The sequence below is a fragment of the Lepidothrix coronata genome, unplaced genomic scaffold (assembly GCF_001604755.1).
Source record: "Lepidothrix coronata isolate B3197 unplaced genomic scaffold, Lepidothrix_coronata-1.0 Scaffold20, whole genome shotgun sequence".
Classification (NCBI taxonomy): domain Eukaryota; kingdom Metazoa; phylum Chordata; class Aves; order Passeriformes; family Pipridae; genus Lepidothrix; species Lepidothrix coronata.
In genome coordinates, this window is record NW_016690200.1 from 6,906,517 (window position 1) to 6,922,046 (window position 15,530).

General features: G+C 47.9%; 1 protein-coding gene across 5 annotated transcripts in view; it reads right to left on the bottom strand.

The window, feature by feature from the left end:
• The window catches only part of PLXNA4 (plexin A4), a 449,429-nt gene that overhangs the window by 146,903 nt on the left and 286,996 nt on the right, over nt 1–15,530 (bottom strand). For 4 of the 5 annotated variants that reach the window (XM_017807798.1, XM_017807799.1, XM_017807800.1 and 1 more), the window contains exon 5: nt 9,251–9,351. In XM_017807798.1, coding sequence (XP_017663287.1) covers nt 9,251–9,351 — 101 coding nt within the window. Of the gene's footprint in view, nt 1–9,250; nt 9,352–11,941; nt 12,085–15,530 lie in introns of those variants that run through there. The other variant, XM_017807801.1, reaches the window with a different exon arrangement.

The window sequence follows — 15,530 nt, forward strand, 5'->3', positions numbered from 1 at the left end:
TGATGGCCTGTGTTTCTGGGTAGGAGTGTGTGTGTGTGTGTGTGTGTGTGTGTGTGTGTGCGTATCCATGGAGAAACTGAGGTTGGATAAAGACAAACTTAAAAGCTTTGCTGTGCTTCTCTTTCACAGGAATCCCTTCCTGATCCTCCAGCCCTCCCCTCCCTTCTGAGACCTGTCACAGGTGAAGGATGATGAAATGTCACAGGAGCAGCAGTGGAAGGGGAAGGCTGATGTTCCCCAACCCTGGGGAGAGCTCCTTTGCAGTGCCATTTTCCATCATTGGCTGCAGAGGAGCGTCTGACAGCAAGGCAGAGCAATTCCCTCCAAACAGCCCAGAAACTGAGGCAGTTTCCTGAACCATCCACCTCTCATCACTCTCAGTGAGTGGCACAACCTTGCAGGAAAGCCCAGCCCTGCTTTATTGCAAATTAGGACTCTGGAAGACCTTAACATTCACAGAAGGAGTAAGACTGGTCAGGTTGCAAAACCTGTAGAATATTGTCCTTTCTGAGAATCTGTGGGGGCAGGACATCCCAAGCTGGGGTTAGGCTCTATTTTTCTGCCAGCCTACAGAGGTCTAAAGTCACTTGGCATCTCCTCAGGCCCCCAGCTGGTCCTTATCCTCCAGAAGAAATGGGTCTCCAACAGACTCTGTATCCTATTTGTCAGCCCCAGGAGAACACTTCAGGTAACCCAGGTGCTCCAGTTGCAGCAGACAGCAGGGATGGGCAACTGAACTGAGCTCCTTGTATAAATAAAACCACCCATATTTCAAAGTCTCCTCATGTTCTCCACACATCTGTGTTTAGGCACCTGATTCAAGGCCTTATGTTGCTCCTCCATATCTAAATCTCTTTGCTGGCTCTGTCAACATCAATTTTAAAACCTTGGTCAGGGTACACCTCTTCCCTATAACTTTGCTTCTCAGCTCCAGTGCACATCTGACAAGTCTTTTAAGCTGACCAGGGTGGTCATACAACTTTCCCCTGCCACCATTCCCTTCTCTAGATATCTGCTGTGGGATATCTAGATGTGACACCCACTGGTGTGCAGTGCCATGCTGAGGTGACGCAGGCGTGTCCCCTGCCAGGGAACCAGTACACAGGAGATCCTCTAGAAGCCCCTCAAGTACCACTGAATACCTTTATCCCTCTCTCACTGCCTGTCCAAGCGCATGAGACACCTCCCAGCCCACGGCAGGTTGTGTTCTGTGCTTCACATCAGAGAAGAAACCTCGGAGATCTTTCTCTGCGAAGGCCGAACTTTCTGCAGCTCTAAACCTTGAGCTGCCAGTGTTTCTTTGATGAGGACAAATCCCAAGTAGGACACCTCACTCACAGGGCTGCATCAGGAGAAAGCTTCTGCTGGAACCCACTGCACAAACTAATTATCTTCCCCCCCCCTCCCTGCTGCCCTCTAGCAAAATGAGCTAATCAAGGAAGGAGGTTGTTATGAAAACACATTTACCACACGCCTGCCTCTCGTGGCCCACAGTGCCCGGTGCTGTCCCAGAGTCGCCTCAGGCAGGTACAGCCACAGAGATAATCAACCTGTGAAGGGCAGAGCTCTGCCCTACACTGCTGTGCAGACCAGAGCTGGAAAAGTGCTCCCAAAAGGGACACCATGGCATTTAAGGAGTGTAAGGACATCAGCAGTGACGGACACAGCAATGGGTCAGCTCTCCAGGACTAGTGGTGGGATGTTCTGCTCTGAGGTACAGGGCTGGTTCAGAGAGGTTTATTCAGTGTCATCACCCATCTGGAGTGAAATGGGATTCACAGGGGCCTCCTTTATCACCGTCAATAGCCCTGCTCTCAGTCCCAAGAATTCCCTCCTCCTCTCTGGACTAAGAGCCCCGATCCCATTTCAAAAGGCCATTGCAGAGCTGTCACACTTGGGGCCAGTTCCTCTGCCCCAAAGGGGAGGCAGTGCCGAGGTGTGAAATGATGGGCACTTTAGCTCTACCTCAGCAGACAGATTAAAGATAATCTGGGCTCAGTGCAGAAAGGGCCATGTCCCTCCACGGAGCCCCCCTGCTGCGCTTCCCTCTGTGCCGAGCCTCAAAGGCCCCATCTCCAGTTTCGATAACTACCTGAGAAAAGTGGGAATCACTCCCTGCCAAGGCCAGCTGAGGGAAGCTGACTCCACTTTCCCTTGCTTTCAGACGGAAGGGGTTCCCAGGCCAGCTGTGACCATTGATGGGCAGCACTAACACTGACAAACAACTGATCCAAACCAAATCCAAGACTTCAGATTTCCTGCAGTTACTTTCCCTCGCAGCATTTATGTTTTCCTCCCCGTCATGTAACTGGAAATCTCCTGTTGCAATGAGAAACAACCCCAGATCCCTCAGACACACGGGGGTGTTGAATTTAGCAACTGAAGTAGCTCTGAGCCTCCCTTCTGGTGGGGAAGCACAGCCCAGCTGGCTACAGATTTCCAAGGAAATGCAAGGTTTGAGCTGGAAGCCATTTGTTCTTCATGTGGCTGATCCATCTTCAGGAAGATTAGGAGACAATTATCATGTGCCTTTGGCATGTAGAGGGTCTCCCAGGTATCTGAAGGCACCAAGAGCTGACCCACAGCAAGAAAATGTGAAGGCAGAAAAGAATACAGAAAGATTTTTCTGTAAAAAAAATTGTCCCAGCCATGATTTTGAGACCCAGAGGGTGGCTGGGCACTGAAACAGGCTCCCCAGGGAAGTGGTGATGGCACCAAGCCTGAGAGAGCTCAACAAGTGTTTGAACAACACCCTCGGGCACATGGTGGGATTTTTGGTGCTGTCCTGTGCAGGGCCAGGAGTTGGACTCCATGATCCTTGTGGGCCCCTTCCAACTCAGGATATTCTGTGATTCTCTGGGTTATTCATCATGTCAGGCAAGTGCAAAACACCTGCAAATTGCTGCCTTACTGGAGGGACTCCACTTTGCACCTTTGGACAAACCAACATGGGAAGTACAAAGGGAAGCTGAGGGTTTGCAGGATCAGAAGCCCCTGCAAGAGTCACTAAATCACACTTTTCTCTCTGTCTGTTAGAGCCCAGAGTGGCACAGGACTGGGTGTGATATTCCAACCTTCTGCCCTGCTGGGTCTCTGAAGCCTGACCTTTACAGCCTTTCCCAGTGCCCCTTCCCCACACAGCACTGGAGGAAATCACTGGGAAGGAAAAAAAATGAGGTGAAGGGGAAAAGAAAGGAAAAAAAAAAACAACCCTCAGCCTGAAAGACAGTCACAGGCTTTTAGACAGCAGAAAGTCAAGCAAGAAAAAGACCCTTCAAATAAAGGTCTTATTGCAGCATCTGTGGGCAGCTTGGGTTACCTGAGACTCTCTAGTGATTCAGAAGACTTTGACCAAGAAAGTTAAAGCCAGGGGCAATCAATGAGACTCTGCAAGCAGCATCCTATCGGGTTTCCTGCTGAGACCAGACAGCGGGAGCTGCACTTTGGAACTTTTCCCTTTTTTTTTTTTTATTCCTGGTCTGGCAGTGAGTCTGAGTATGGATAACAAACCTCCCTCCCCCTCCACACTAATCCCTCACTCCCTAGAAAACAACTTGTTTAAGTGCCTTTTTTCCCTCCCTATCATGTTATAAAGGGGAATTGTAATTTCTGGGTGTACGAGTATCCTGTGGCTACAAGGCAGGTGGGAAGGGGTGGAGAGCAGGGGGATGTGGAGGGTCACTTCCCAGACACTGAGGTAGGTGTCTGCTGCCAGATGATGGCATAAACCCCTTCTGAACAGGGCTACCCTTTTGTGGGGAATCCAAAAAACTCCTATGGCTTCTGAACTGTCTCATAAACACCATCCAGGTCAGCTCAGACTGAGGAATTGTGTGTAGGAGATTTTGGTCATCCCTGGACTAACCCAGAGCCAAAGGGATCCAGGAAGGTGACTGGTATGGCCCATATCTAAGACTCTTGTATCATTGCTTCATTCATGGGGTGGGGATGCCCAGAGGAGGCTACTGCATCCTGTTCCCATGGTTCAGGGGTAGGGGAGTGCTGCTGGCACATCCTCTGGAACTGGGATGCAAAGCCAACCTTGGCGAGGTTCTTGGGTGCCAGAAGGACACCCAGAGGACATGAGCAGCTCCTTAGAGATGAGCAGAGGAGTGCAGAGAGCAGAGCCAACTCCTGGCTCCAGTAACTCTGCAGTAGGACAGACTGGAGATGCTCAAAAAAAACCCTCTTCCCTGTGCAGCAAATGTCAGTTCCTCCTAAACCAACAGGGCTTGTTGACGTCCTGCTTTGCTCAGTCTCCAGAGCTGGTAAAGGCTTCTGGGGAAGAAAGAAATCACAGATGCCCAAATGTTCCTTTTTAATGAAGGAAAAAAAAAAAAAAAGTAATGCTTCATTTCAGAATGACTTTTTATTTTGAAATCTGAAGCAATTTACTAAAAACTCAAATAAAACCCCAAAAATGAGAACTTCCGAAATCTAAATGAATCACTCTCCAATTACTAAATGGAATCAGTGCCTTCCAAACAGCTTTCTTATTAAAAATATAATTGTCCACTACGAGCCAGGGGAAGAAAAAAAAAAGAAGTTTTGAAATATCACAAGTTCTCCCAGAAAATGAGACTGTTTTCCTCTCTGATTGCAATTAATGACCTGCCAGCCAAGGAGTCCCCAGACCAGCAAGGGCAGATTCCAGAGCAGAAGGAGGCTGGTGCCTGGGGGTGCATCCTCCCTTAAGGACAGCTTGAGTATGTTCAGTTGTTCCTCTCAGAATTAAATGGACGCTGCAAAAAGGATGAAATGAGGCAGCACAGCCAAAATCTACGAGAGGCACTAACACAAAAGAGCCTGGGACAGGTCCCTTCTGCACCCAGCAAGGTCAGTGTATTTCCTGCAATAAAATGTTGCCTGTCTCTAAGTGATAAATAAAATGATGCTGCTCTTCTGCCCTAGATTTCCATTCTGTTGGCAGATGGGGGGTTAAACACAAGCAGAGACACCATTCAGGGCTGAAAACCTTCGTGGTGACCACGTGCACCTGGAGGAGTGCATGTGCATGGAATAACAGAGTGGTTTGGGTTGGAAGGCACCTTAAAGATCACCCAGTTCCACCCCCTGACATGGGCAGGGACACCTTCCACTGGACCAGACTGCTCCAACCTGGCCCTGGACACTTCCAGGGATGGAACATCCACAATTTCTCTGGGCAACCTGTGCCAGCGTCTCACCACGCTCACAGAAAAGAATTTCTTCCCAGTATCCAATCTAGACCTAGCCAGGGCTCGTTCAGCTCCTGAAGGGTTTATCCCTCCTCTGGGGGTAAAGACCCTGAGCTATTGCTGCCCCTCTGCATATGAGTGGGAAAGGAGGAAGAGGAGGATGTACTCTGCAAATGGATGGAGGCAGAAGCAACTTGCCAGGGGGATTCTCAGGCATGCTCAGATACTGGATGGCATCTTTGAATAGTGCTGCTGATCTGACTTATAAGCTGCTGAATTCAGTCCAGGCTTGCAGAAAACTTTTCCCTGCTCTCACGCCCCTCTGCAGCCCCTGTTGGGGCCGGTGACATTGCTGCGACCTTGCAGCCAGGCACCTCGGTGCCATCTCTCAGCTCTGGTTCCTCCTCTCCTGCTCCCAGCCCAGCCCCTCGCCCTCCCCGGGAGGCCCCTGCAGCAGCCGAGCGCCACATTTTCAATTTACACCAACTAAATGATTCATCGCCGCCTAAAGAGCCCTGGGCAGAGCCCGGGAGGGGAGCGGGAGAGGGGGGGACAAGATCGGGGCGAAGATACGGAGATGAAAAGCTCCGGTGACCTGCTCTCTGTATCGGCTCTTCTCGGGGCAGCAGCCGATCAATCCTTCCCCCTCCCCTCTCCCGTCTGTGGGTCTGTCTGTCTCCTCCTCTCTCAGCGGACTCGAGTTTCCCGGTGTAAGGTTAGGACAGCAGAGCTGTGGAAATCGATTCCCGAGCCCTGGCACAACGCCCTCCCCGCACACACAGCCCTGGCTCGGCCGGGAGAGGAAGGATGAGGAGCCTTCCCCGGGCATCTCAGACCTCTCACGTGGAGGGAGCTTGGAAATGGGGGTCTGGGAAAGGCGGCTGCGTCACCCCTGAAGCAAAAATCCCAAAATAAGAGAGATGGGCCTGGAAGAAATAAAAAAACAAAACACAGAAGCAGATTTCCCCTGTTTCCCAGTGCACACTGTTCCTCTTGATGGTTTATACGGGAGGGAAAAGATGAGTTAACAGCATGGCTTTGCCCACAGCCTGGTTCCCAGTCTTTCTCTACCTCAAGTCTTCACTAAAAACTGAAATAAAACCCCAAAACCAGAACTTCTGAAATCTAAACGAATAATTTTCCAATTACTAAATGGGTTCCTCCAGCCCAACTGAGTTCTTGCTGGAGGAAGGTTTATCCTGGAGGATGGTTTATACTGGAGGGAAAAGATGAGTGAACAGCATGGCTTTGCCCACAGTCTGGTTCCCAGTCCTTCTCTACCCCAGGTCTTTACTAAATACTGAAATAAAACCCCAAAAGGAGAGCTTCTGAAATCTAAATGGATCATTCTCCAATTACTAAATGGGTTCCCCCAGCCCAACTGGGTTTTTGCTGGAGGAAGGTTTGTACTGGAGGATGGTTTATAGAGGAGGGAAAAGATGAGTGAACAGCATGGCTTTGCCCACAGTCTGGTTCCCAGTCCTTCTCTACCCCAAGCCTTTACTAAATACTGAAGTAAAACCCCAAAAGGAGAGCTTCTGAAACCTAAATGGATCATTCTCCAATTAACAAATGGGTTCCTCCAGCCCAGCTACCTCCTCCATCTCTTCCACAAGCTCCCACATCAGCCTGGCTGGATTCAGCCATGCACTGGATCCCTGGGATGCCTGACTGGGAGGGAAGAAGGAAGGGTTAACAGTCAGGAGGGGAAATGTTTCCCCATGGATCCTCCTGCCGGAGTCGTTGGTGATACATCCCACTTGAGAAAATTCTATTAAACAATCTTTAGATGTTCTGATGTTCAAAAAATTCTAATTTACCCTGAATATACTGTGCAGCCAAAACTTGTTGAACGGGATGTAATTGTCTCCTTGACTCTCAGGGCTACCTGAAAGGATGAGGAAACTGAGACCCAGAAAGCCTGAGGCACCTGAGGCTGGACTGAAAACCCCTTCCAAACTGGGATTGAAAATCAGATTGCTTAACTGCAATGGCAACTAGAGCGAAGGAAAAGACTGAGGTGGGATTTGATAACATTTGCCTTCCAACTGCTTCAAAAAACCCCACAGGGAATTAATCTCAGCAACCCTCCTGAAAAGCACATAAGTAGGAGGTGTTTCTCTTTTCCAGATAAGGAAACAGAGGTTAAGTGGCCAGAGGGAGGAGGGCACAGGGATGCACCATCAGCCAGGTCCACACTGTAAGGCCAAACTTCTCCCTGAAGGATTGAGTCTATAAGATGATTTTTTTGGTTGTTTTCACCAAGTCAATGCTGCCAATCCCACTCATCACCAGCCATTTAATTTTTAATACTCCTTCACAGTGAGCTGCTGCACACCCTGCAGTTCTCTGTGCCCCTTTTCTCTCCTTTTGGGGATTTATTGCTGGAGGTATTGATTGCTCCCTGCCACTGACCCTGGATGGAAGGAGATGAAATATCCAGCATTGCTGTGGTACAATCAATGGCCAAATTCACTCTTTCCTATGCTGCTTGTCCTCCACTGAGGGCAAATACATGGGATTCTGCAGGAAGGATGCAGGGTAAGATGGGATGGAGACATCCTATAGAGCTGTACATCAAATGGAAATATCCTCAGGTCAGCAGCATGAAAGTTTTATGGGCTCGTACTGACCAGGCCACAACTCAGGATTGGTTTGCCAAGGATCCCTTGGACAATTCCAGAGCATGAGTCACGTTTTTGGGCATGTTTTGGGATGTATCCCCCAAGAGCTGATCTGAAATTAAACAGACTGTCATGGTTTTGGGTGAGGGTCACACAAGATGACGAGGATTAACAGAAGGTTGCAATATGGCACAGGTTTGTTCCCTTCTGCTCTAGAAAGGAGAGGTTGCAAGAGCATCACTTCAACTTGGATCACTGCCTCTTCCAGGAGAGTTTGTGATGCAACAGGAAGAACTGGGAGGTGAACTCAGCAGGAGAAGACAAACACACTGCAACAGCAGTGTCCATCAGAAAAACCCTCCAAGGCTGCCAAGGACACTGTGAGACTTGGAGTGACAGCCCCCTGCAGAGCCACGCTCAGCTGGAGACGTCTGGGCGGACAGATCCAGTGCACTTTGCAGCCACCGTCTCTGCTGAGAGGTTCTTGGCAGATGAGACCACCCTGCCACTCATAGCCAGGAGCTCAGCCAACCTGACACCTCCCTCTCCACCGCTCTGCCAGAGGCCTCTCTGCAGGAGGAGAGCACTGGCAGGGAAAGGCTGAAGAGAGGAAACTTCAAGATCAATAACATCATTAAAATTCCTAAAGAAAACAATGCCAGTGAGCCAATATCCCGGTCCTGAGGACACCTGGCTCCAGTGCTCCTTGAGAGGAGCATAAGCCAGTACGACACAATAATGAAATAGTGAAATGAGGTCCCTTCTATAAAGAAGCCCAAGAATATGGGCAGAGACACATTTTCTCCTCATCCTGTCCAGCTAAGCCAAATGAGCAGTTTGACCCCTTTGTGCTCATTTGGCCCAGTTGAGTTGGCCCACACAGGACAAACACTCAACTTCAGGGCCAACACTTTCCCACAGTGAACATGCAAACCATAAGGTCCCCTTGAAAATTAACTTAGAGTGGAGCCCATGGTGCTTACAGGGATCTGATTCCTCTCTAAGAGCAGTGGAGATCATGACAAATCCATAAGGGGAGAGGTTCAGGTCAGCAGTGGAAAGCTGGAGGTGCTGAGACAAGGGCACCCAGTCAGAGCCAAATTGCCTTAAGGAATGGAAACAAGGTAAATGTTGAAGGGCTGCTGGAGGGTTTGATTCAGGCTGGACAGGTGCCTTCCTGGTGCAGTCAGCACACCACGGATCACGTGATGGAGGAGGTCTGTCCGGTATCTACCATCCTTCTTTCCCCTTGCCTTCCGAAAAAATCCTTCCCAGTTAAACCAAGTCCTCCCCAGAAAGTCCCAGAGACCTTGCTGGAGGTACCTGGGGGACTCCTCGGCTCCCCTGGCTCAGATGAGACATCATTTTTCATCATTTTTCAGGCACTGAGAGGAGATGGTTGATGGAAAAGCAGGGCTGGGCTGGTGACCAGCACCAGCAGGTACTTACGTGTTGTGAAGGACACACCATCCACAGTGAGGGTCTCCTGAGCCCAAGCACTCGCTGCAGGTCTCGTACTGGCTGCACGACTCCACAGGCACCCGGGTGAGCTGCAGGAGGAAAGGGGACAGCCTGTCAGGCTTTTCACAGCCCATAATGACTTGATGGAGGTGCAACCCTCCCTGTCCTCTTCCCCTGGTGCCTGCCCTCCCAGAGGGACATCTATGCAGAGCTCGGCAGGCCTGGGGGATGTGGATGCAGTTTGCTCCAGAGCTCAACCTGGTGCAATCCCTGTCCAGACCATCACATCCTCTCTGGCCTTCCCCTCTTCCCCATGGCCTTCCACCCTTCATTGCCAGATGACCTCACTTGCACAGTTTCCCAGGGTATCAGCACATCAGGCAGGCTGTGGGGACCTGGTACCTCGGGACAACTAAACAAGGTGTGATCTTCTGCAGCAAGTTCAGTTCACTGGATCTCAGTGCTCTCTCCCACTTTGGTTGTGGGTCCTGTTGCTTTCTGGCTTCCTGGGAGAACTGAGGTCTTGTGATGTCTTTGCCTCCCTCCCATGACCTCCTGCACCACCGCTCCCCACTGCCACCACCACTCCTGGTCCCAGAAGAGTGTTAGCTCCACTCTCCATTGCCTCTCTCCATTGTGCATCTTCCCAACCATCAGTTCTCCCAGTCCTGGAGAGGTTGCTCCCAGCAGGAAAAGGACCAAGCCTACCAGGCTGGCTATTTCCTTCCTGTCACCCTGCCTTTGCAGCTCAGAAGGCATCAGATGTGGACCTGAAACACCCATCTACTGCCAAAACGCTGCATTTTATTATCTATTTTTCTTTCATTTTTTTCCTTTTTAATTAAAGTATTTCAGTGAGAGATTTCAAAGGCAGAAGGGACTGCCCAGCCTGACCTCCTGTCTCACAGACCAGTGCCTTTTGATTCCTCTTAGGTTTTGCAAGCCCCTTAGATCTTTTGAAGCCAAACACACAGTTTGGGCCCGATGACCTGATAAGTCTCTTTTCCACTGAATAAACTTCAGAGAGCTTCCCTAATATCCAGTCAATTGCTGGTGTCTTCACCCCAGCTCCTGTCAGCAGGGAGAGTTTATTCCTTCAGATGATATAGTGTGGTATTATCCTGATGAAACACCACTGAGAACTGCCAACTGTAAACTGCAGAACAGTTACTCGTGACAAATGACAAGGGGATACACCTGGATCCCCGTGACAGTTTTTCACTTGGCACAACGTTCAGCAGAGTTTGAGCTGTGAAGTGACAGATTAAGATCCATCCTGATTCCACCTGTGAATGAACCAAGAACCGGCTTTTTTTTTTTTTTTTTTTAAATTTTAAATATAAATTTATATCAGGCAAAATTCCAGCTGTGTACGGAGACCTTTTCTATTTGGATCAGAAATTGTCTTTCCCACCCCTATACACGAGTCCCACGTGGTAGTTGATAGTCTATGAACAAAAGCTGAAAATGTGAAGCTCTGCCTTTGACAAGTGGCAGCAGCTTTAGAAAACTTCAGGTAGAAATATCAGGAGGTTTATTTATCGTTGCACCATTGCCTGTGCCAAGTCACCCACAGAAACCAACTGAAAGCTTTTAACAAAAAATGTGAGAATGTGGAGAAAAAAACCCCAACGACCAAAACCCAACACAAAACCACTTTTCTCAAACTGAATCTATTGCCATGAGCATAAGAACATGATCAGGACAGAGAGAGCAGCAAAAGTGAGAAGATCAAGAGAGGGATGGAGTCATTCAAGCTTCTGTAATTATGGTGGACTTGGCAGTGAGAAGTTAATGGTTGAATTAGACGATCTTAAATGTCTCTTCCAACCTACATGATTCTATGATTCTATCAAGAATTTCAAAGGTGAGATGGTTTGGCCATCAATGCAGTTGTTCTAGCTTCCTTAAGCTTCAGGTCAAGAAGGTATCAAAATGCTCATCAAATATAAATGTTGTGCTCCAGGATTACACCCAATTAGACTTGTTGAGCCCAACAGTCTGTGTTGCATCCAACCTCCAAAAATACATAGAATTTTTTTACAAGTATATATCAAGAGTTGCAGACCTTATAATTTATTATGTCAGCCATTCCCACCTCTTTCTTCCACCTAAGAAAAATACATTGTGCGTTACTTTTCCTGGATCACACCTGGCTTGACCACCAGAGTACTCGAAGAAGAGGCAGATAATTCAGTTATGAAAGACTGTCAACCTGCCATTCCTTGATCCAGATGTAACTGGTTGTGTAATCTCCCCCTTGGAATTAGAAATTTGTGGACACAGTTGGGATTGGCTCTGCAGTTCCTCCCCAAATCACCCTCAGTTTAACATACGCTGCTGCTTGATTTGTCCTCATTAGCTGGGGGTAGTTTTTCTCATCTCTGAGCTCGTTTACATCTGTCTTATAGAACTGAGCCCTGATTAAGAAGTTTAGATCAGAACATGCACTGTTCAAACGTCTGATGATGTTGGGTTTGAATGTTCTGGCTCATAAGCCACTTGTGGCTATGATATATGTACAAGAGAGAAGTCCTAGAGGACTGAAATTTGCTATTTGTTTGCAAATTGCTGCAAAAAGAGTAGATAAAAAGTGGTCTCTGTAGGTTTTACTATTATTATTATTTAATTAGCCATCAAAGGATATCCAAGCTCCTTTCAGAGTCGAGAGGAACCTACTGGGAATCCAGATCTTCATCTTTGCAGAAATGTTTTCCTTTCAGTGTATTTAGGGTAGTTTGTGGGATATACGTTGTTTAGGAGCACACCTTGCTTGTGTTGCTGTCCCAGAGACCACAGATGTGTGGTAAGAGCTTCCACAGCCTGTCAGTCCCACCAGAGTGTGTTTGCATTGTGACATGTTATTCCTGCTGTCTGAGACCCTTTATGAGTTCACCTCAAGCAGCTTTATTGCGAGATTAATTAAAACTGCCCCACGCTGGTAAATGTCTCGGGCTGTGAGTGTCAGACCTTCTAATTAATACAGAAAGAAACTACAAAAAACAAAGGAGCTGCAACTGAAAGGGAAGCCACCTAAGGGTCGTCTGCTGAAAAGAGAAAGAACATCAAGCAAATAAGGCACATCTGAGGTCTTATTTTCCTTTTTGGAACATAAACTCTAATTAATTCCGCTCAGCTTTCCAAGCTGAAAGTTTTGAGAACTGACCGTGGCCCTCCAGGGAACAGTCAGCTTTTTGTGCTGCTGCTAAAATATCTGGAAAAGGAAAAGTCCACACAGCCTCCCAATTACAAAGCCTTGACATTATTCACTGCAACGAAGGGACCAGACAGCGCTGAAGGTTGAAAGCTCCATGGTAAACCAGGCTGTGATTACTCCTGCCACCTCTTCTCCATCCTTGGAAAGCCTGACAGACTTTTCAAGGTTATTTCCCAACATCAGTGAGGGTCTTTCATTGAGGTGGAACTTGGATTCAACGTTTTGCAGCAAATACCACAGAAACACAGAATATCCTGAGCTGGAAGGGACCCATCAGGATCATCAAGTCCAACTCCTGGCCCTGCACAGGACAACCCCAAGAATCCCAGCATGTGCCTGAGAGTGTTGTCCAAACACAAAAAGGGTTTCAGCAGGCAGAGGATGAACAAAAGCAAAGTGTCTTTAATTTTGGGGCACTGTGAGCCAGTTTAGAGTAATTTAAATGCTGGAAGTGGTCCCGGCTTGACTGATATTTTGGCCTCACTGTGCCAGAGCAATATATGGATGTAACAGAGATGCCTGTTGTTTTAAGGACTTATATCCCATACCTTAGGAAAATATACTAGGAAAAGGTTCTTCCCCCAGAGGGTGGTTGGGCACTGAACAGGCTCCCCAGGCAGTCACAGCACCAAGGCTGCCAGAGCTCAAGGAATGTTTGGACGATGCTTTCAGGAACAGGGTGGGATTGTTGGAGTGTCTGTGCAGGGCCAGGAGTTGGACTGGATGATCCCTGTGGATCCCTTCCAACTCAGGATATTCTGTGATTCCATATGTGATGAAGCACATTTTATCAACGGGAGCTGGAGCTGGAAGTGAGGTCTCATGCAGCTGAAGCAGGAGCTTCCTAAGTGTCTTTGAAGATGTGGGCTCCTGACATCTAAGTTCGTGCAAGAAGTTCAGGGGAGACCTGAATATTGAACACTAAGCTATTAAATACGACATATTTAGACTTTGGGTTCTTTGGAATATTGAAAGTATAAAAGTAAGGTTCCTGTAGAAGCCTGTGCACACACCTGATGGACATCTGCTGTGCTTCCAAGGCTGTTTCTGCAGCTGACCAGAGAGACAGATGATCTCTGATCATCTCCTAGGTTGGCATTTCCAGAGCAACCATCCCCCCACAATGATTTCCAAGATCATTGGAGTGTGTGAAAGACCCAGGAGCCCCACCACCAGCACTTTGCTTGAACAGGGGAGACCAAAGGTTCAGGATCTGAATCCCTCAGGCAGCTTCACCTTCCAGACTGTTCCCAACTCACAGCTGGGGAGGTGAGACATTGGGACTGGTTGCCCAGGGAAGTTCTGGAAGCCCCTGGATCCCTGGAAATGTCCAAGGCCAGGTTGAAAGGGCTTGGAACAATCTGGGATAGTGGAAGATGTCCCTGCCCATGGCAGGGGTTGAGGCTGGATGGACTTTAAAGTCCCTTCCCTCTCAAACCTTTCTATCATTCACACTTTCTATCCAGAGTGAGGTGAGATCCCAGAGCCAGGGGTGGACAAGGGGTGAGTGATTCCAATGTCCTTCTCAAAGGCAGCAAGAAAACAATGAGCAGCTCCAGCTGCCATTTCTGCAGCAGGATTTGAAGAGATATTTCACTTCATCAACACATCCATTCACTGGATCCCAAAGAAATCATTCATGACTTTCTGGCTCACAAGGACATCTTGAAAAATCTGGCAAAATCCACAAACTGCTGCACAGTTCAGAGCTCACCTACTACTTTAGGAGACATCATCTCACCTCTGATCCAGCCTAACTTGCAAACTGCAGCTTCCCAGCTCCCAGCTTCCCTTCTACCCTCCATTTCTAGTATGAATGAGTTACAGAAAGTCATTTAAAACAAAATGATTGAGTGTTTTGGATCTGATGGACAGTAGCAGCTAATCCTGTTAGACATTTGGCTCCCACTTCTGCCATTATATATTCACAAAAGCTCCTGCTATGTGCTCAGTCGTAATTTTCTGGCTCCCGTTTCTGACTCCTTTATTTCAATATACATTGCTTCTTTCTCCCCTTAAACTGCCAACATTCTGGTCAAAACCTGAATCATTGCTCAATCTCTGCTGTTATAATTGGATGCTAATACAGAGGCAGGATTTATTCAGTCTGATGGACTAAGTTAATTTAAATGTACAAAAAGGCATCTTAAGTAGCCAATTTCCTTCCCGACAGTCAAAAGATACATTTCCAAAACACTGAACAAGCCATGTGGGTTCTGGGAATGCTGCTATCTTTCGAGACTCAGCCAGTGCCCCCCAAAAATGCAGGAAGATTAAGAATTGAGCTTATTTGATTTCAAAGCCTTGCAAAGAGTGTTCATGATAATACAGTCTATTAAACAGAGCAAGGCAAGAGCAACCTGAGAGACTACTGGAGGAACCATTTCTGCACCCTGAACAGAATCAGTGAGGATGTTCTGTCACCTGCACAGCACCCCAAGATGTCAGTTTTATTTTGGCCTGAATTATGGACAAAGGGACTTAAAATTCCTCTGTTTGATACCCTGTCCCTTATTGTCTGACCTACAAACTCAGTGAAGAGCAGGAACACAGAAAAGCAAAGCCCAGGGGAGCTGAAGCCTATGTGATTTATACTGGTAAGAAACAGGACTGCCACACATGTGGATGTAAAACTGGTGGGAGAGGAGATGATCCTGTGGGGTTGGAGATGAGGACCTGGGTTTCATCCCAGCCTGCCACTCCAGCATGATAAGTAAATAACTTCCCAGTCCCACTGGGACAGAGAATGTCATTTCTCATCAGACACCCCCAAGCTTTGCCTCTTCATCATAGCACTCTTCCCAGGAAATCCATGCTTACACACCTGGAAAACTGGGGGCTTTAATTAAGAGCGTTAATTGGGAGCAGCAGTAGCTGTCAAGGACAAATGACACAATAATTAAACTGGGGGTCAATGCCCTGCTGGGTGGCAGGATAAATTACCTGTTCAAATATACTTGTTCATCAAAGGCTCTCTACCAACAGTTGTGTATGCTTCTCTTCTCTTCTCTTCTCTTCTCTTCTCTTCTCTTCTCTTCTCTTCTCTTCTCT